Below are 22,349 nucleotides of genomic sequence, written 5' to 3'. Positions count from 1 at the left end.
TTGTGAATGTCCATTATTTATGGTTTCATTTGACAATTATCGAAAAAATACCGCACAGAAACGTGTGAATCCCGGATATATGGGAATAGCTGGAAATTTTCGGAACGGCAAAACCCTACGGACCATCCCAGAAATGGATGGTGGATGGCCGACAGTGTGAAAAGGCTATTAAGCTCACAAATTTATATACTGACTGAGTACGGGTGTAAAAGTAGAGTCGCGTCCACAAAAGTGACAAAGGTTTTTCATTGTTATTGATTAAATCCTTGATCTTAAGAAAAGTATGAGGTTTTTAAACAAGTGATTTACTCCGAAAATTTACAAATTCATAACCAAGTTCTTAAAAAAATGCTCTTCATCCTCAAAGCCCTCCATTGTGGCCAGAAGAGAAATTGGCACTATCAATTTCAGGGTATTAACTTCTCCGCACACTCGAGCCTTTATGGAGGAGACTTCACTCCGTAAAGAAATTAATTCAGCCCCTTGACGATCTATTTTTTCTATTAGCTTCTCAATTTTTTTATTTGTGGCCTGCTGGCTTTCTAAAACTTTACTTAGAAGATTTAATATATCTGAAAATATCTTGAGTAAGTCTATTGAATATGGAAATGTTTAATTGCATTACCAGAATGATTGCTGCGATTTTGATACGTATTGGATATGTCTGAAAATAGATTACAACAGCGTAAGCTTAGTCAACTACCCTCAGAGTGATTTAACAAAAAAATTTACCTGTTAATTGACTGTCTTGATTTTTCTCTCCCATTTCTTCAAAATTAAAATTGTATTGATTACACTGGTCAACACGATTTTTCCTCAAGGAACAAAACCAACTTTTTATTAAAGATTTGGGGCTTAGAAATGGTTTGATGATATTTTTTTTCTATGGCAGAACTTTTTTTTGAAAAATTTTTGAAAACTGGTATTTTTTAAGCTTTTTTCAGAGGTAGCGATAGTTTTTTTCACATAACTTTAGTATCTTTCGTCTGGTTGTAAAGAACTTTGCTATAATTAAGATAGATAATTAGATAATAATTAGATAATTAACAGCTAGAAGTTAAGCCTAATCGCTTTTTATTTCGGCTAACCGTCTGGGAAATATAAAGCATTGAAATGCAAATATTTTTATTTTTGTGCGAGATTTTTTACGAAATTTTGACTTTAAAAACTCAGGAAAAGTCGAAAAAATTATATCCTGTGTTCTTTCTGTATTATTAAAATCTATGGAGAGACTTTGGAGCTAAAATTCGTTAACCAAACCTAAAAAATGGAAAAAATGAACCAAAAATACCTTTTTGAAGGCGGCGGGCCCAACTGCCAATTGGGAACAAAGCAAACGAAAAAGGTTTGTACATTTGGTACCGTCGCGTTCCTTTGGTATTAAATGTTGTTGACAGTTACTTTTTTCTTGACCAGAGGTAGAATACCTAGGTCAAATGTTTCCTTTATATTCTCACAAGTGCAGGTCCACAAAAATTGGATCTTTCTTATGTTGTGCCCAATCTGAGGTATGGATACCTGTTCAGGTCAAATGTTGACCTTTATTTTTACACAAATTAGACGTTTGTCGCTTCTACCTATTCATATTTCAATGAAACCAAATTAGAAATACCCTGAAATATGAATTTCATCCCTAACCCATACAACAATCAGTAATTTTTAGACTTTTTAGTCAATTCTAAGGATATACAAACTTTTTATTTGGTGTTAAGTTCTACTGCTTGTTACTGTTCATAAAATAATTTAAGTTTTCTGGCTGTCTTCCTTTGTCACTCCAATCAGATTCCCTTATGAGAGTCCACACATAGTCGCCCATCATGTTTTCATTCCAAACACCTTGATAACGTTGTTCCATAGCCTTTAATTGTTGGTGAAATCTCTCTCCGTGCTCATCACTAACGTCCCCTCGGTTTATCGGATAAAAGTCTAAGTGGGGTGCAGGAAATGGATTTTTAGTGCCATGTTGGCTTCGGCTTCCAAGAAAGTATGCTACTACCATTCGGAGATAAAATATTTTCAAATCCATCATCTTTTAGTAGTTTTGGGCCAGGGCCATCAAATACGCTTTCTTTAACTTTTGCCAGCGACAGACGTGGAAAAACAGTTTTTAGGTAACTCATCGATTCACCTTCCTTATCCAGCGCTTTAACAACATTTTTCAGTGTCCCAGCTTAATGTGTAATGGTGGTAAAATAACGTCTTCAAACTTCAAACTTCGAGAGCGGCATTTTGTATATTGTAATTTTCCAATGTTTTTCCTCCCTTTGACCAGAGTTTTCTTGAGTAATGCTGTTCTCTAGCTCCCAGGCGAAGCAGCAGTGTTTTGTGTAACCACCTTGCAATCCCGTTAACATGGCTACAACCTTCAAGTCACACCGCGACCTTCCACTGGTGTTCTTTATATTTTATGTTTACAAACAACTTAGCCATTGTTTGATATGTTTCCTTCATATTAACAGCATGGGCGATGGGAACAGACGGCTTTTGGTTTCCATTATGTAGCAAAACAGCCTTTAAACTTTCCTTACTGCTGTCAACAAATAACCTCCAATCTTTTGGGTTCGACACGCCCCACCAAGTTGCTTGAAGAGTCCGAAAATGTCGTGGCAAACGCACATGTCATCCTTTGTCATATAAAATTGAGAGTGAACCAAATGTGCGTCCGGAAATGAGTTATTTTGACATCTTCCTTCAATAAACGGGCATCCTTTAAAAAAGATCCAAGCAGCTCGGATTTATTTAGGAAGATCCAGGATCCTCACCAAATCGTTCAATTGTTCCTGTGAAATTGGATTGCAAAATTTCCATTCTCCTGAATAGTTATTGCTTGAATCCGTTGTTCCATTCGACGAGGAAGATACCTCTCCTTATTTGCGTTTTAGGGGCGGTATTTCCTTGGAAGGACGAGCAGGAAGGGTAAAGCCGAAACCAGATTGTTTCGGGTAAACTATTTTCATGTGTTTCCCATCCAGTTTTCTTTACTGAACAAAAGAAACATTCGGCGCCGTGAATATCTGTTTTTTTCCCACATCATTGGAATACCAAAGTTAAATTGTTTTCTAAAAAAAATTGTAAGAAAAAAATAATGTTTAGAATATTGGGAAAAGTTAATAGTTTTGTGGATTAGAGTTACTTACTTTCCGTCGTAATCATATGCTGTTAAATTCAATCTACACATTTGAAATATACAGCTTGGTGCCCACTCTTCAACAAAACTTTCGGGTTTGATTTTAAAGTTTTCTTCATACTGTTTTGAGAGTTTCGGTAAAAGCGATTTTTTTTTGTTGATCATCATGTACTTACCACATATGTAGCAAAATGAGTCTGCTTGGAAAGCACATGCAAATGATCGGCCAGAGGTATCCATGGCAATTGATTTGAATTAATTGTTAGATGTTTTGGTAAACACAACGTATTTGAGGAAGGTCAGAACTACACTAAGGCAGAGACACTATAGGCACAGAGTTATATATCCATGACTATGATTAGGTAGATGTGACGAGATCCAATTTTTGTGGACCTGCACTTGTGAGAATATAAAGGAAACATTTGACCTGAATAGGTATTCTACCCCTGGTCACGAAAAAAGTAACTGTCAACAACATTTAATACCAAAGGAACGCGAACAGGTACCAAATGTACAACCCTTTTTCGTTTGCTTTGTTCCCAATTGGCAGTTGGGCCCGCCGCCTTCAAAAAGGTATTTTTGGTTCATTTTTTCCATTTTTTAGGTTTGGTTAACGAATTTTAGCTCCAAAGTCTCTTCATAGATTTTAATGAGCGATACCTTAAACGACGCCAAATTAACGCACCTATACACAAAAAAATAGAGGACACAGGATATAATTTTTTCGACTTTTCCTGAGTTTTTAAAGTCAAAATTTAGTAAAAAATCTCGCACAAAAATAAAAATATTTGCATTTCAATGCTTTATATTTCCCAGACGGTTAGCCGAAATAACAAAGCGATTAGGCTTAACTTCTAGCTGTTAATTCTTTATCTCTCTTAAATATAGCAAAGTTCTTTACAACCAGACAAAAGATACTAAAGTTATGTGAAAAAAACTATCGCTACCTCTGAAAAAAAGCTTAAAAAAATACCAGTTTTCAATAATTCTTTAAAAAAAAGTTCTGCCATAGAAAAAAAAAATATCATCAAACCATTTCTAAGCCCCAAATCTTTAAGAAAAAGTTCGTTTTGTTCCTTGAGGAAAAATCGTGTTGACTAGTGTTAGTTGGCTATGTAAAATTTTATTTTTGATTTTAATTATCTTATATATTAAATATATATGTTCATTCTTTATGAAATAAAAAGAGTTGCGATTTGTTTCATCGAAATACCAATGATTATAAGAAATTTTACCCTTGGAGCCGTTGAAATTTCCAGTTTTTACCTTGGGTACGACTTTCAAAACACTGCGCTCTACAATTCGGTTGTATAATTGCTCCAATGAGTAGTTCGAATGTTTCACCAATTTTTTTAGATGGCCTAGAAAGTTTTCGAATGGAAAGGAGCTTATGGTCTGAAGGGAACCATATTGAATAGTTTGTTGGCTTAAATGTGTTAAGCAATGAAAATTAAAAGTGAGCATTGCGTTCATATAAAAAGAAGGCACTTGACTTACAAAATCATCCAGCAAGCTAGAGGCCAGAGAATTTTGTGTGACACAAAACTCCTTGTGTAGAAGAATTCTCATTCCTAAGCTTAGGAGTAAAAAATGATTATATAAACCGGTATCTAAAATGCCTTTCAATGCTATTGGTCCAGTATACAATAAAAAACTCAGTGGCTTTAAATCTTTCGAGTTCTGACTTCTCTATTGAACTCCCTGAACACTTCGGCAATCAAAAAGAAAGTGTCCTCCCTATGCAAGGAACGGACGCTTTATAGGTAGACACGTCATCTGTCGACGTCGACGCAGAGCCGTAGGCGCATTGCCTGAGAGAGATAGCCTTATGAAAAAAGCATGCAGTGAGAGCGAGAGGTATATACGGCATTTTGCGTGCTGTCTTTCATGCTATATCTCTCTTTTTAAAAATTACTGGGCTGACCAGTGCTGCCAAAATTTAAGTCAAAACACAATATCTACCATATTTCCGAATCTGGGTCAGATGGAATAATTATTCTAGCCAGAATTAACAAATTAATTTGCCATAGCTAACCTTCCACGCACGATACAGCGAAAGATGAAAGCTAAACGCGCAGCACCGTTATGTTAGAAGAGCACAGCTATAGTGACGCGTGACGTAGATAACACTGGTCAACACGATTTTTCCTCAAGGAACAAAACCAACTTTTTATTAAAGATTTGGGGCTTAGAAATGGTTTGATGATATTTTTTTTTTTTTCTATGGAAGAACTTTTTTTTGAAAAATTTTTGAAAACTGGTATTTTTTTTTAAAGCTTTTTTCAGAGGTAGCAATAGTTTTTTATACCCGTACTCAAAAAAGAGTTAAGGGGTATATTAGATTTGTGGTAAAAGTGGATGTGTGTAACGCAGAGAAGGAAACGTTTCCGACCCCATAAAGTATATATATTCTTGATCAGCATCAATAGCCGAGTCGATATATATGTCTGTCTGTCCGTCCGTCCGTCTGTCCGTCTTGTTGATCGCCTGGATCTCAGAGACTATAAAAGTTAGGGTAACCAAATTTGGTTTCCAGACTCATGTGATATCACACTGCTACAAGTGTATTTCAAAATTTCGGCCCGCCCCCTTCCGCCCCCACAAAGGACGAAAATCTGTGGCAGGCACAATTTTTAAGATACGATAAAACTAAAAACGCAGTATCGTAGAAAATATCTATATCTACCAGACTGCCGAATCTGAATCAGATCGGATCATAATTATAGCCAGAATGAAGAAATTAATTTTCAGATGCTTCCCCTGCCCCCAACGGCAAACAACAACGCAACTCATTTTCCTTCTCGCTCGCACACTCTGCCGCGTTCATTGCACGAGCAACCCCTAGCGGAGGAGATGTAGAATCTAAATGGTACATGTAGAATATACATGTTAGATGTATAATATAAATAGTATATGTAGATGTAGATAACAGATGTAGCAAAAAAATTTAAAATGTAAAATTTTTTTTAATTCTAAATAATTATATGCTGACTAAGTACGGGTATAAGTAGAGTCGCGTCCCCAGAAGCGACTCACACGTTCCTTCTCGTTTTCACATAACTTTAGTATCTTACGTCTGGTTGTAAAGAACTTTGCTATTTTGAAAAGGTAATTAAAACAGCTAAAAGTTAAGCCCAAATACTTTGTGATTTCAGCTTACCGTCTGGGAAATATAAAGCATTGAAATGCAAAAATGATGATTTTTGTGCGGTATTTTTTTTTTCGAAATTTTGACTTTAAAAACTCAGGAAAAGTCGAAAAAAAATTATATCTTGTGTCATCTATTTTTTTGTGTATAAGCGCGTAATTTGGCGTCGTTTAAGGTATCGCTCATTAAAATCTATGGAGAACTTTGGAGCTAACATTCGGTAACCAAACCTAAAATATGGAAAAAATGAACAAAAACTGAACTGCCCATTGGGAACAAAGGAACGCGATCAGGTACCAAATGTACAACCCTTGTTCGTTTGCTTTGTTCCCAATTGGCAGCTTGCGTAACCTCCAAAAGGTATTTTTCTGCTTTTCCTGAATTTTTAAAGTCAAAATTTCGTAAAAAAAACCGATTAGGCTTAACTTCTAGCTGTTAATTATCTTTTCAAAATAGCAAAGTTCTTTACAACCAGACGTAAGATACTAAAGCTATGTGAAAAAAACAAGCGCTACCTTTGAAAAAAGCTTAAAAATAAAATACCAGACTTCAAAAATTCTTCAAAAACAAGTTCTGCATTAGAAAAATAACCATAATTCTTTAAAAAAATTTAAATCCCCGTATCTATCAGAAAAAGTCGGTTTGGATCCTTGAGGAAAAAAAAGTTCGGTTTTGTCGAGTAGTGTAATGTACGACCGAACACCTGGTTTCAACATCTGGCAGAATAAGAACAAAATGGCGGTCTGGTTTTTTTGTATCGTGCCGTCCTCGCTTACACATTCTCTCTCTCTCAGGGCGCTTACGTAAAATTACCGGAATGACTCTGCAATATTGTCAACAGTCCGCACTTGTATTGTAAAACTCTCACATGCAAGTTCGCTAGTGAATGTTTTGCGACACGAAAATGTCTCACTCGTACAAAAGCTCGCTTGCGAGCTCGTTTGCGAGTGTTTTGCGATACGAAAAGGATAGCTCATTTTTGGCTCACTTGCGAGCTCGTTTGCGAGCATTTTGCGATACAAAAATGGATTACTCGTATACAAGCTCGCATGCGAGCTCGTTTGCGAGTATTTTGCGGGACTCTCGCAAAAGGAATGTTCGTTGGTTTGCTGGGAATACATGGCACACACACATTTACGTAGCCTGGAAACGAAACTCAAAACAAACTCAGAACGGTTTCGGAAAGTAAGAATTGATAAATATTTTGTCGTGCCTGTGTACACACATACATTTGCAATCCTCCGCTTGCTTTCGCATCTCGTCATGAATCGAACATGTCGAAAAATGCCGAACGTCTCCAGTCCGCTACCCGAACGTCTCAGGTCCAACAGCCGAAGAGCTGGGGACCTGAGACAGAAAACTCATCTGCGCCACTTTCGTTGTATGAACTGGCACATCTGTATACTGTATGGTTAGTGCTTTGTTGAAAAAGGCTTTAAGGTGGGGTAAATTTACTTAACACATCGTACAGTTGGCATGCTTTGTACAATTTTATTTTTTTAGCAAGTTATTTTGTTAACAATGCCTCTAAAAAGTTTATGTCTCAAAATGAAACAATACCCTGAGATCTTTTTTTTTTTTTAAAAGGCCAAACTTTATAGCTTCAGCATACCGGAAATATTAAACTTTCAAATGTTGTCTTTCTGCTGCGCTAGACGTACCGCTTCTGTGACTTCCAGTACGAGACGTTTGATTGACTTGGTGACCTTATAGGGCAGCAGATGCATCAGCCTCGTATTTAGGTACAGGGAGCCTTCAAAAATTTCTATGAACAGGGCTGTGCTTGTTCCAGTCTTGAGTATCCTCGTCTTGGCAGGGATCATCTGTGGTGTAACCGTTAGTTTCGCGATTTGTAGTAAGTGGTCAGAGCTTAGCTCGTGCTCCTCACGGACTGAGAGCAGGTTGCTGCGGATCGACTTGGAAACGAAAAAGTCCAGGCATGAGGGCATTCCCTACGATACGGCGTTTTCGGTTATCTCGTATCTTAAAAATTGTGAATGCCACAGATTTTCGTTCTTTGTGAAGGCGGAAGCGGACGGGTCGAAATTTTGAAGTACACTTGTAACAGTGTGATATCACATAAGTTTAGAAAAAAAAATTTGGTTTCTCTAGCTCTTATAGTCTAAGAGAACTAAGCGCTCATCAAAAGGGACAGACGGCCTAACAATCTATTGACGATTGGCAATTTATTTGGACACTTGGGTCACTTCTTAAAATGTCCTATATGAAATCACTCATGACTCTTTCGCAGTAAAGTTGGATTCATTAGTGCCGTTTTGAGTTGTTCGAAGGCATGCTGGCAATCAGATGTTCATTCGAATTTTACATCCTTTTTACATAATCTTTTTATGTGACGAGAATAGTTGGCAAAATTTGTAATAATACGTCTATATAAGTTACAAAATGCAACAAATCTTCTAGCACTATCTGCGTCCGTAGGGACTGGGTAGCATTGTATTTTGTGTCACCAGGCAGTATACCCTTATCGGTACATTAATGTCCGATAGAAGTCTATGTCACTTCACGAATTAAGATTGTTCTTTCTGCATAGATCAAAAACATTTATACAATTTTTAGTCATATGTTTTTCGGAACAGCCTATGACAATTAGGTCATCCATGTATAGGAATGCTTGAGAAGGTTCAAGACCAGTGATTGATATTGTCATCATTCTGTGGAAAGAATTAGGGGCTATTTTTAATCCATATGGTAATCGCGTGAAGCGATAAGAGTCGTTGCTCGTTGAAAAAGACGTTATATTTTTTAGGTATAAGTATATATTGTAAACAAGTATCACAGACAATAAACTACAATTATTTCACGTACTGTTACTGTTGATTAGCAACTTTTGTTAAGGGTCAATATCAATTTCTATTTACAATTTACTATTTTAAGTTAAATGCGGGACCAACGGACGAAAACGGAGATTGTGCAACAATAATTTATATGTTCCTGATGACCAAGTCGGACGGATGGATGCGGCTTAACCTTCGCCTGGTTCAGCTGCTTACCAATCTTCTAGCGAGGACGTTCGGGTGGCTCCTTAGTTTGGTCAAGTATCTTGTGGCTTGTTCATTAATAATGTCACCGACTGAGGGCACTCCAAGGTCTTTGGCGAAGTCTCTATTACGGACATACCATTCAACACCAGAGATCTTTCGAAAACTCCCTGATCCTGTCAAGGTTCGTTTTCGCTGCGACACCATAGGCCTGGATGCCATACCTCCATGCAGGCGCCAGGTTTACCTTATATATACGGATCTTATTGGCCAGGCTGAGCTTGTTGTTAGGCTTAAGAAGCGAGCAGAGTTTTCTAGCCCTGCTTTCCAAGGCGCTTCTGACCATCCTTTTGTAGCTGGCAAAGGTCAGGCGGGTGTACAGCGTGATGCCTAGGTACGTATGTTCCTTCCGCTGCTCCAACAGCTCGCCATTAAGAAATACCCTAGGGCACGTTCCTTTCCTAAGTGTATGTACCACACACTTCTTAGGGTTTACAATGATATTCCACCTAAATGCCAAGTTCTCAAACCTTTAAAGGTACCGCTGGCGGTAGTCCGTAGCGTCGTAAACGCAGTTGGCCCTTGACAGGACTGTCGTATCGTCGGCAAGTGTGGCAAGTTTCACATCGATTGGCTGGGACGTATTGTCAACGCTATCCTTAGGCATATCGTGCGGCTGTACAGCATTGGCCCTAGCACGCTGCCTTGCGGGACTCTGGCTTCAATCGCCTTCACCATGGAAACTGCTCTGCTCTGCGCGACTTGGAACGTTTTGTCCCTTAGGAAGCTTCCAATAATCAGGAATTCGCAGGTAATACGTCGTACCAAACTCTGTCGAATGCTTGCTGGATGTCCAGGTACGCTGCTACGACGTACTGCTTCTTGTGAAAGCTATCCAGAATATGCTCCACCACCTTATGCAGCTGCTCGGGAGTACCATGCCTCATTCTGAACCCAAATTGGTGATTAGGGATAGCTCGTTTTATGGATGGGCTGTCCAATAATCTGCGAAGAATGCAGCGCTCCAGGAGCTTCCAAAAAGTGGGGAGCAGGCTGATTTGGCCTGTATTTGGCCAGGTCGTCTGGGGATTTGCCGGGTTTATGCAGCATGACAACCTGCGTGGCTTTCCATGCTTTGGGGAAGTGTCCCAACCTCAGCGTTGCATTCAGTATTTGTAACAGGTACAAATTCTGGGGCCTTTTTGGCTTTGAGCAAGCGGATATCCGTCTTTAGTTCCTGGAGCGTGACTGGGGCCACCGAGAGCTGCATTTGGTGGATTTCATCCTTGGCCAAAAATGAGTCAATAGCCCCTTCCGCTTCCTCGGTGGTCCTCAGCTCCGTGTTTAGGTCCAGGAAGCCTTCCAGAATTTCTCTGAACAGGGCTGTGTTTGTTCCACTCTTGAGTATCCACTCCTTGGCAGGGTCAGAGCTTAGCTCGTGCTCCTCACGGACTGAGAGCAGGTTGCTGGGGATCGACTTGTAGACGAAAATGTCCAGACATGAGGGCTTGGAACAACAACTTGGGTAAAAGGTGGGGCTACCCGTCGCTAGTACTTGGGCCGCGCAGTTTCTGAGGGCCTCGTGGAGTGCCGCTACTCTGCGGTCTCCACTGTACCTGCCCCAGATTCTGTGCTTGGCATTAAAGTCGCTCCCTGCTTCCAAGCTGGCTAAGCAAGCTGTCGAACTCCGCACTGGTCAAAGGGATCGATGATGGTTGGTAGGAGGCTGCGATCAGAATTTCTCCACGCTGCGTCTCCACGATGACAGCTGCTAGCTGGATCTGCCCTAGTCTTACCGCGTGCAGGTGGTAGTGCGTTATTATACTCTTTATGAGGACGGCAACTCCTCCTCTGGCCCTGTTGCTCGGGTGATCCGCTCTGTATACATCATAGCCTTAGCCTTCCCTCTATCAGCTGAGTCTCTGTGACTAGTATCACGTCAACATTGTGAGCACGCAAGAATAGCGCCAGTTTGTTGGAGTTGTGATCAATGCTGCGAGCGTTCCAGAGTTCGATCCGTAGATCCGACATCATTGTGATTTTCTGGATGTGTATAAGGGAAGAGGTGCTTTTGTGCTTCGCAGCTTGTCCAAGCTTTGCAGAATCCCTGCAACTGCTGCTGTGAGATCTGCCACGGATTTTTGTAGTCCCTGACGGATAGCAGTAATGGTCCCTGTATCCAGGTAGGGACCTGAGGGAGGGCATTGGTCTTGGACGTGGCAGTTAGGCTGTCTGCGGTTGCCTTAGAGTACCGGAAAGGAGCTGTTGTATTCCTGTGAGACGTATGTTGGACTCCTTGGTGCTATACTTGCTGGGGCTGATAAAATCTGGAATAATCCGCGAAGGAGATCCCTCGCTGGACAGCCATCGAGGGGACATTCCCCCTTCTAGCCCTTTGTTGTGTGTTGGTCGATTGGCGATCTCTCAGCATCATAACGTAAATTTTACATGATCTGTCGTATGCTGCATGCTTCCCTCCACAGTTCTAGCAGCAGAGGTCGTGAACTGTGTTTGCATTGCAGTTGGGGGCCCCTGTCCAGTGATCCCCTGAGCACCTACCACATACCGGTCGCTTCAGGCAGTAGTTTTTTGTGTGGTCGAACTCATAACAAATTTCTGGACGTTGATATGCAATGACTGCACCATCAAGTGGCCAATGCGACACCAAGCCGAAGCCTGTTACGCGCGGAACCCAGGCAGAAACGCAGCCCCCTCCTCCGCCCAACCGACCAAGGGGCGCTGCCGCATGACGCGCGACGCGTGTTACCGAACCGAAAACGAGCATGCAGGAAGATAGGTGTTAGACTAAAATTCGTGGAAAATTAGAGCTAAACACAACTCAAAGAGCTAAACGTGCCAAGATAGCTAAGAAATAGTACTAATTACGGGAAGGTATGTTAGTATTAGTGATTTAAGAAGAGGAAGGGAATTAGTGTTGGATATTATATGTGTTCGGCTAAGCGCCGGCCCATGGCAGCACAATGAGCAGTTGACCATATGTAACATCTCTTAATGTAACGACTCTCTGTATTACCATTTTGTTTGCTTTGCTTATGCTCTATCTGGTGGTTTGCTCTCTGTCGGCATTCATCAGCCGCTGTGGGGGGAGGCTCGTCAGAGAAAGCAGAAGACACTTCAGATTCGATCACCGCCGTAGTTAAACGTTTTGCTGTCTGGCACAGTCACCTGCCTGCCACAAGATCTATACGCTCATAACACAAATATCTCGCTTTCAACAGTCTTGAATCGGCCCCGTGCCTTTAATCGTAAACTCTTGCTAGCAAATCTGCACACCTTTCGCTATTTCTCTATACAAAACATATATATAAACTTAAGTACAATAAATTGTGAAAATATGAACTGAATAATCATCGCCTCTTTAATACCTCGTAAAACAACGCTACTGAAAAAGCTCATTAGCTCAACATTTGGTGACCCCGACGTGATAGAAACATAAACTCGTTAAATATTATCACAAAAAACATAACATTTTCGTTGGATAAATTTGCTTTGAACCACGGTTTTTCGGTTTGTCGTATGTGCACAAGCAACAGAAACGGTTCTCGCGTCATCTGCTTTGCGGTCTGCTTGCTGCTGTTTCGTTTCGGTTTCGTGCTCTCAGTGTGCATGCCTTTGTTGTTGTCAGATGCACAAGTGCAGTGCGTTTCAAACTGTTAGCTCACGCTGCTGATCCGTAAAACTGCAAGAACGTGTGTTTTGAACGCTGCGATCGATTGTACAGTTCATGTAAAACTGCTCGAGGTTATTCACCGGCTATTAACCTCTACACTCGCTCAGTGACTCTAAACCCAGCTTTCTACTGAGCATACACGATGGCTTCCAATTCCCCCCCCCCTTCAATCTTGCCCCCCTCACCATTGTTCGTTGATTCGGAAGCTGCGTTCTACAACCGCAAGGTGCAATCCATGGTAGGGGCAGCACGGAGAATGGAAACTGCCGTCGGCAAGGAGAGGATTGGCGAACTCAGTGAGGAGGAGTTGAATGTGCGACTAAAGTTGCTGGCAGATCTGGTTGCTTCGTTCAACGAGCACCATAATGCCCTGGTGAGGATTGGTCTCGATGAGATCGGCAGTCCCTTGAGGGATGAGTTTGACGAGTGCGTGGTCATGCTGGAGATTAGCATGAAGCGGGAATTGAACAAGCGGCAGCCCACAATTCTCCCATGCTCAACAATGCGGACGGATCATGTTGGAGAGGCCCCAGCTACAGTCATAGTGCACAGTCGGCCTCGCCTGCCGGAATTAAAGCTTCCCGAATTCAGCGGGGGCTACGCGCAATATGCTGCGTTTTGGGGCCTGTTTGCCCCCATAATTGACACGTACGATCCTGCCTGAAAGGACCTGCTCTAGACACAATCTCTTCGCTAGAATTCAGCCACGCCAGCTATCCCATCGCCCTAAACCTTCTTAATAAACGATTCAATAACAAGCGTTTAATATTTCAGGCACATGCACCGACATTTTGGGTGTGCAGCGTATTTAGACCTCGTCTGTGTCCCAGCTCCGGTCATTGTCAGATACTGTGAATGCCAATCTGCGCGCCTTGCAGAGTGTGGGGACAAAGGACCAGATTGCTGACTGCATAATGATACATAGCCTGCTACAGAAAGTGCACAGCGCCACACAAGCCAAGTGGGAGGAATGCTCGTCAATACATACATACAAGCCAGAAATTTACCGCTTTTCTGGAGTAGAGATGCCAGAGGTTGGAGACTCAGGAGCACGCTAAGGATATGTACACCAATAGCAATCTGAAACACTGCCTGGTTGCAACTACCTTAAAGCCGATTGCCTGCGCGCTCTGCGGCGATACCGGGCATTCGATATATCGATGTTCTCAGTTCAGCAACCTTTCTCCTCGACTTCGGCTCCAGGAAGCTAAGAAGCTATCGCTATGCACCAACTGCCTCCGATCAGGCCATCAGCAAGGTGAATGTCGTTCACGATCCTGCCGAGTAAGTGGTGCTAAGCATCACACACTACTTCATTTCGAGTCTCCGTCCTACACTTCTCAAGCCATTCTGCCTCAACTCTTCAAATCAACATCGACTCCACGAATTCCCGCGATACCCTCTGTCGGTGAACATGCCGTAACATCATCAGCCACGTCGCTCTTGGCCCAGAGTCATCGACGGGACGCCGTGATTTTGCCCACTGCCATAATCAGCGTGAGGAGTCGCTCCGGGATGTTGATTCCTTGCCGTGCCCTGCTCGATTCTGGATCGCAGGTGCATTTCGTCACTTCTCGTCTGGCTCAACAGTTGCAGATACAGAAGAAAGAGTTAGAAGTTTCCGTTTCTGGTCTAGGTGATTCGTGTGCCATATCCGAAGGATGCTACGTCGATATCCAACTGGAATCACACGTGTCCAACTATGCCGCGACCATAACGGCACTTATTGCTCCAACCATTACGGGGAACCAACCCAACGGTATCCTCGACATGAATCGCTGGAACATGCCCTCCAACATACCTCTAGCGGATCAGAAGTTTAACCAGCCCCAGCCAGTTGATATTCTGATTGGAGCGGCTCTGTTCTTCGAGCTTCTATGCGCTGGCAATATCAAGTTGGGAACTGGACTGCCACGTCTTCAGGAGACCAGACTGGGATGGATAGTTGTAGGAGAGGTTTCTCCGTCTCTCAAGGCAGCTCCACTTTCTGCTTCTCTATTTTCAGTTAGTTCATCTGAAGTGGCCCCTCACTCGACCCAGGATAGGGTCAGACATACAGTCCGGAGTAGCGGTGCTGAAGACGGTGCTGAAGACAATAGAATAACAGTGCTGCCAAATAAGGATGTTAAAGACCCGTGCTCTTCAACGGGGGGAGAATGTCCGGCTAAGCGCCGGCCCATGGCAGCGCAAAGAGAGCAGAGCTAATCTCTTACGCACAACATTGCCTACCTGACGCTGCGCTCTTGAATCATTTGCCCCATCCCGAAACTCGTCAGCCGACGAAGGCTGTGAGGGAAGCTCGTCTGCGCAGCAAATGCACAAGATCAATCACCACCGTAATTAAACGTTTTGCTGTCTGGCACAGTGATCGCAATAAATATATCGCTTTCAAAGGTCTTGAACCGGCCCCGCCCCCCCCCCCCATCATAAACTCTCGCTGAAAAATTCACACCTTTCGCTATTTTTCAATACAAACCATATATATATAAGCTTAAGTCCAGTAAACTTTGAAATAGTACCCGAACATCGTCTTTTCATACCTCGCAAAAAAACGCTACTGAAAAAGCTCAGTAGCTCAACAGAGTTATTATCGCAAAAAGGCAGAAAAGGCAGGAGCGAGGTGGCTCCGACCGGCTTAAGCAATTGACAATGGTCAATTTTTTCTATAACAGAAGTAACTCTGGATAAGCTTCAGCCTTAGTATTACAAACTAATAAAGAAAATAAAAGGATAAAAAAAGAATAACGACCCATCGCTTCAGCCTTAGTATTACAAACTAATAAAGAAAATAAAAGGATAAAAAAAGAATAACGACCCATCGCAGTTCGGTCTGCACAGTCACAGTGAATTTGATTTGGGAAAATACCCACATAAAACATGTTGACGTTTTGTATGTAAAGGAATTGCAATGCAATTTTATGTCGGCGTCCATGGCCATCGAAAATGGTTTCTCTGTTGAATTTACAAAGACAGAAGCGCGCGTGAAAAACAATTAAGGCGTCGCTATAATGGTTGCAAATAAGCAGCACGATTTTTTCTTGTTTCAAAATCAAGAAAAAAAAATGCTTAAATGTGCAAATAAACCCAGTAAACGTTTGGCACGAGCATTTCGGACATTTAAACTATGAAAGCCTAAAAAAGATGACGTGTGAAAAAATGGTCAACGGTATTAAAACAAGTCTATTAAATGACGTGAACGGCCAGGTGTGCGAAACCTGCGCAAAATGCAAAATTTGTGTAAAGCATTTCCCAAAAGCTAGTGCAAGCCGTGCAAACAATGTTCTTGGATTGGTGCATACTGACATTTGCGGACCAATGAATAAGGCGGAGCTCAGTATTTCGTAACATTCATCCATGACAAATCACGCTATGTGTTTGTTGACTTTCTGAAGACAAGAGACGAAATCTTAGTCAAGTTCAAACAATTTAAATCATTCGCGGAAAATCAATCGGGAAAGAAGTTGGTACTCTTGAGAAGCGAAAACGGTCGCGAATACTTGAGTCACGCGTTTGAGTCATTTCTTGTTAACAACGGGGTGAAAAGACAATTAACGGTGCCTCATACCCCCAACAGAATGGTGTCGCGGAACGAGCCAATCGTACATTGGTAGAAATGGCCCGCAGCTCTTTCATGCAGGTTTGGGCGAGCGATTCTGGGCAGAAGCAATCAAAACTGCTGCATATTTGCGTAACCGTGCAGAATCTTCAACTTTACCTGGCATGACACCGTTTGAAGTGTGGACAGGAAGGAAGCCCTGTGTCGGCCATCTGCGGATCTTTGGTGCGAAGGCCATTGTTTTGAATTAAACTCACCATGAGAAATTTTCGCCAAAATGCGAAGAACATTATGTGGTCGGTTATTCTGAAACAGCAAAGGCAATATAGGCTGCCAAATGGACGTTTTTTCAGCGTATCTTAAAAGCGAGTTACATGATGTAATCTACATGCGTCAGCCGGAGGGATTCATTGATCATCAGTATCATGAGCGTGTTCTAAAGTTGCACAAATCGTTGTATGGGCTGAAACAGAGCGGCAGGGAATGGAACGAGAAACTCAATTCTACACTCATCAAGCTTGGTTTCCTACCATTTGCCAGCGAGCCGTGTTTGTTTTCTAGAAAAGTTTCTACTAATATTTGTAATATTGTTGTATACGTAGATGATCTTCTAATAGCCATTTCTGACAGAGGATATCTCGAAAGCGTCAAGACTGCCATTGCTGACGAGTTCAAAGTGGTCGATGGCGGCCAACTTAAGCATTTCCTAGGCATGGAAGTAGAGAGAGATGGCAAGACCGGTAGCGTGAGGGTTGGCCACAAGCAGTATATAGAGGATCTACTCAGAGATTACTCAATGCAGTGCTGCAAGCCAAATGTTATACCACTAGAGGCAGGACATCAAGTAAAATGCGAAAATCCGAGCTGCCTACGTGTGAATCAGGGTGCCTATCAATCATTAATTGGGTCTCTGATGTATGTGGCTATCACCACGCGTCCCGTATTCTCCATTCTGTGGAGAAATGGGCGCAACAGAATGCTGATCCCCACACTGAACATGAAGTCGCTGCCAAACGTGTGCTTCGATATCTAAGAGGCACGGCTGATCGGCAGTTGCATTACCATCGTACTGGTCGTGCAATACATTGCTATGTGGACGCCGATTGGACCAGCGATAACACGGACCGCAAATCATACAGCTGTTGGGCCTTTTTTGGTGCAGGAGCTGCATTTTCATTCGAATCCAAGAAGCAGAATGTGGTTGCCCTTAGCAGTACGAAGGCTGAATATTTTGCACTATCAATGGCGTCTAAAGAAGCGGCCTACATTATCAAGCTGGTTGACGAATTGGGTGTTAGCGTTGGAAAGCTCCGTCCAGTGAAGATCTTTAGCGATAATCAGAGCGCTGAACATCTTGTTAAGAATGCGACCTTCCATGCACGAAGCAAACACATAGATATTAAATATCATCATGTTAGGGAAATGTTTAAGAAAAATGTAATTGAAATAGGATATGTTCCCACTGAAGAAATGATATCTAATGTATTAACCAAAAATTTGTCTAAAGTTAAGCACGAGAAATGTATAAAATAAATGGGATTTTGCTGATTGTAATTTAAAATGATATTTGTGAATTCAAACATAATGCGTTGAGAAGGAGTGTTGAATAAGTAAACTTAAACATCGCACTGTGTCTTTTCTATTTTTCCTTTCTGTTATGCAGTATCCAGCATAAGTAAATAGATTTTCCTCTATTTTGTTGTATAGGTGCATTAATTAGGCGTCGTTTAAGGTATTGCTCATTAAAAGCTATGGAGATACTTTTGAGCTAAAATTCGTTAACCAAACCTAAAAAATGAAAAAAATGAACAAAAAATACCTTTTCAAAGGTTGCCAATTGGGAACAAAGCAAACGAAAAAGGGTTGTACATCTGGTACCTGATCGCGATCCCAAGATCCCGTTCCCAAAGCTATGGAGATACTTTTGAGCTAAATTCGTTCGTTGGGCCCGCATCCTTCGTAAAGGTCCCAGGTCGACTTTTCCGAGTTTTTAAAGCCAAAATTTCGTAAAAAATACCACACAAAAATCGTCATTTTTACATTTCAATGCTTTTTATTTCCCAGACGGTAAGCTAAAATCACAAAGTGTTTGGGCTTATCTTGTAGCTGTTTTAATTATCTTTACAACCAGACGTAACATACTAGAGCTATGTGAAAAAAGCTTAAAAAAATACCAGTTTTCAAAAACTTTACACAAAAAAGTTCTACCATAGAAAAAAAAAATATCATAGAACCATTTCAAACCCCAATTCTTAAAAAAAAACTCAGTTTTGTTCCTTGAGGAAAACGCGTGTCGAGTAGTGTAATTGCTGAAATCTATTGCATATATATTGCTACCATTCATATCGTCATTAATCAGTTATTGGCAGTAAAAAACGTGCACAAGTTTTTGCGAACTAGTTAACTAAAAATATTATCCTTAGCTGAACTTCTTGATTTTCACCAATCGTTAATTTTATAACAGTAACTAAAAAAAAAAATCAATATGATCTAGTTTCTAAGTTTCAATATTATTTGAAAAAATCGACGAATTCAATTTTTTTCAATGTACATTTACCCAAAAATTTGTATTTTATCTTCGTGGTAGCACCAAACATTAAACTAAAAATTTGAAAAAAAAATTGTATAATTTTATTGAATAACAAAATAACAAAGAACAAAACTGGGGGGTGTCCCCTTGAATAAACTTTTTCGTCAAATTTTGGCCCAGTCTAATATATATATATAATCTTGATCGACAATCTTGATACGTTAGTATCATATTACTTAATAATAAAGCTACATTAAGAACGACTGCAGTCGACGTTACCAGTCGGCTGGTAAGAATAGTTATTTAAGATAAAAACCAAAAAAAAACTTTGATTCAGCTTTCAAAACTTTGTAGCTTAAGCTAACAACGGCCAAACTTCAACACGGCCAAATTTAAGATACCTAAGTTATGTGTATAAACAAAGCACTACCTCTAAAAATAACATTTAAATAAAATAACAGATTTTTAAAATGAAAGAAAAAAATAGTATCCAAATTTCATTAAACATTTTTAAAGCCCCAAATCTATCAAAATAGGGTAGGTTCGGCTTACAGGGTTTATTTTTTTTAAATAAATTGTTCGGCTAAGCGCCGGCCCATGGCAGCACAATGAGCAATGAGACCATATGTAACATCTCTTAACTGTAACGTCTCTCTTTATTACCGTTTTGTTTGCTTTGCTTATGCTCTATCTGGTGCTTTGCTCTCTGTCGGCGTTCGACAGCCGCTGTGGGGGAGGCTCGTCAGAGAAAGCAGAAGACACTTCAGATTCGATCATCACCGTAGTTAAACGTTTTGCTGTGTGGCACAGTGACATGCCTGCCACAGAGTTCTAAACTAAACCTTACATAAACCTAACAACTTCAACAGTGTTGAACCGGCCCCCGCGTCTTCAATCGACCCATCGTTAACTCTCGTTATCAAATCCGCACACCTTTCGCTAGTTTTGGATAAAACATATATCTTAACTTAAGTACAATAAACTGTGAATATATTAACTGAACAATCGTCGTCTCTTAAATAATCTGGCAAAACAACGCTACTGAAGAAGCTCAGTAGCTCAACATTTGGTGACCCCGACGTGATAGAAACATAAACTCGTTAAATTTTATCACAAAAAACATAAAATTTTCGTTGGATAAATTTGCTTTGAACCACGGTTTTTCGGTTTGTCGTATGTGCACAAGCAACAGAAACGGTTCTCGCGTCATCTGCTTTGCGGTCTGCTTGCTTGCTGCTGTTTCGTTTCGGTTTCGTGCTCTCAGTGTGCATGCCTTTGTTGCTGTCCGATGCACAAGTGCAGTGCGTTTCGAACTGTTAGCTCACGCTGCTGATCTGTAAAACTGCAAGAACGTGTGTTTTGAACGCTGCGATCGATTGTACAGTTCATGTAAAACTGTTCGAGGCTATTCACCGGCTGTTAACCTCTACACTCTCTCAGTGACTCTAAACTCAGCTTTTCTACTGAACATATACGATGGCTTCTAATACCACCCCTTCAATCTTGCCCCCCTCACCATTGTTCGTCGATTCGGAAGCTGCGTTCTACAACCGCAAGGTGCAATCCATGGTAGGGGCAGCACGGAGAATGGAAACTGCCGTCGGCAAGGAGAGGATTGGCGAACTCAGTGAGGAGGAGTTGAATGTGCGACTAAAGTTGCTGGCAGATCTGGTTGCTTCGTTCAACGAGCACCATAATGCCCTGGTGAGGATTGGTCTCGATGAGATCGGCAGTCCCTTGAGGGATGAGTTTGACGAGTGCGTGGTCATGCTGGAGATTAGCATGAAGCGGGAATTGAACAAGCGGCAGCCCACAATTCTCCCATGCTCAACAATGCGGACGGATCATGTTGGAGAGGCCCCAGCTACAGTCATAGTGCACAGTCGGCCTCGCCTGCCGGAATTAAAGCTTCCCGAATTCAGCGGGGGCTACGCGCAATATGCCGCGTTTTGGGGCCTGTTTGCCACCATAATTGACAAGGATTTTGACCTAACGAATGTGGAGAAGCTGCAGCACCTACGATCCTGCCTGAAAGGACCTGCTCTAGACACAATCTCTTCGCTAGAATTCAGCAACGCCAGCTATCCCATCGCCCTAGACCTTCTTAACAAACGATTCAATAACAAGCGTTTAATATTTCAGGCACATGTCACCGACATTTTGGGTGTGCAGCGTATTGTAAGGTTCTTCCTTAATAAATTTATTATTAATCTTTTTCTAGGAGCGTCTGCTCCGTTCTGTTACTTTATTTAGAATGATTCTTACATACTGATCTTGGGTCCAGCTAACCCGAAAACATGCAATGCTTATATCTATGTATTTATATATTGTATACAGGGGCGGGGCGGGCCACGGCGCGGGGGGGTAGACGGGCCGGCATTGTAATGACGCGGCCGGGCCGGGGGGGGCCACCCCGGACGTACGAGCATTTAGTGTCAACGTTAATATATTGTATTTAATTTTTTAAAAAGAAATTAATTAATTTTTTTTTGTTTACTTATTATAAATTTATGTATTGAAATGGTTTAATTTTTTTTTTTTCATTTGTGTTCATTGACAAATTTCTTGTTTTTAATATAATTGAATTTATGTTTTATTTTATTGTTAACTTTCTTAGAAGAATAACGGAAAAAATATTGTTTTGTTGATCATACCCCTTTTTTTTCATGAAACGTTATATTGAATATATTTTTTTAGCCTATCCTTATGTACTTTTTGTTTCTTATCTTTACTATTTTTAATAAAAATGTTGTCATTATCTTCTATTTTTTCTACTTTATATGGTCCTAAATATACTGGGTCTAATTTGTGCCCTGTTTCGTTTCTTATAAGTACTTTATCTCCTACTTTTAATTCAAAATTTTTTGTTTTTTCATCATATGCTAATTTCCTATAAGCCTTGGCTTTTTCTAACATAATTCTAGCTCTTTTGTATGCTATTTCTAATCTAAACTTTAGTTCCTTAGAATAGTCATCTAAATTATAAATCGGATCTATGTAATTAGTTTTGTTTAAATCTATGAACTGTTTTGGTAGTCTGCCAAATACTAGTTCGTATGGACAATACTCATGCGTTGCTGATGGTGTTGTGTTGAAGCAATAAGTGAAATATTGAATCCAGACATCCCAATCAGTTTTGTCTGCAGAGATGTATGAACGAATGTATTCATTGAATGTTCGATGACTTCGTTCTATTGTCCCTAATGTTTGATGATGATATGCAGTAGAGGTGAGATTATTGATCTTCATATACTTGCATAAATCAGTTAAAATCTGGTTTTTATACTCTGTTCCCATG

The 22,349-nt window shown here is 40.9% G+C and overlaps 1 protein-coding gene across 1 annotated transcript; it reads right to left on the bottom strand.

The window, feature by feature from the left end:
• Positions 1-278: 278 nt before the first annotated feature.
• LOC111081237 lies at positions 279-819 on the bottom strand. The gene is made up of 3 exons (XM_022377245.2): positions 733-819; positions 626-664; positions 279-572 (listed from the first exon to the last, which is right to left on the bottom strand). The coding sequence occupies exons 1-3, from the start codon at positions 764-766 to the stop codon at positions 319-321; spliced, it is 327 nt and encodes a 108-aa protein (XP_022232937.2). The 5' UTR covers positions 767-819; the 3' UTR covers positions 279-318.
• Positions 820-22,349: the final 21,530 nt, after the last annotated feature.

Source organism: Drosophila obscura, unplaced genomic scaffold, assembly GCF_018151105.1.
Source record: "Drosophila obscura isolate BZ-5 IFL unplaced genomic scaffold, ASM1815110v1 contig_137, whole genome shotgun sequence".
Classification (NCBI taxonomy): domain Eukaryota; kingdom Metazoa; phylum Arthropoda; class Insecta; order Diptera; family Drosophilidae; genus Drosophila; species Drosophila obscura.
The sequence above is the reverse complement of the archived record's forward strand: the minus strand, read 5'-3'. Positions and strand labels throughout refer to the sequence as shown.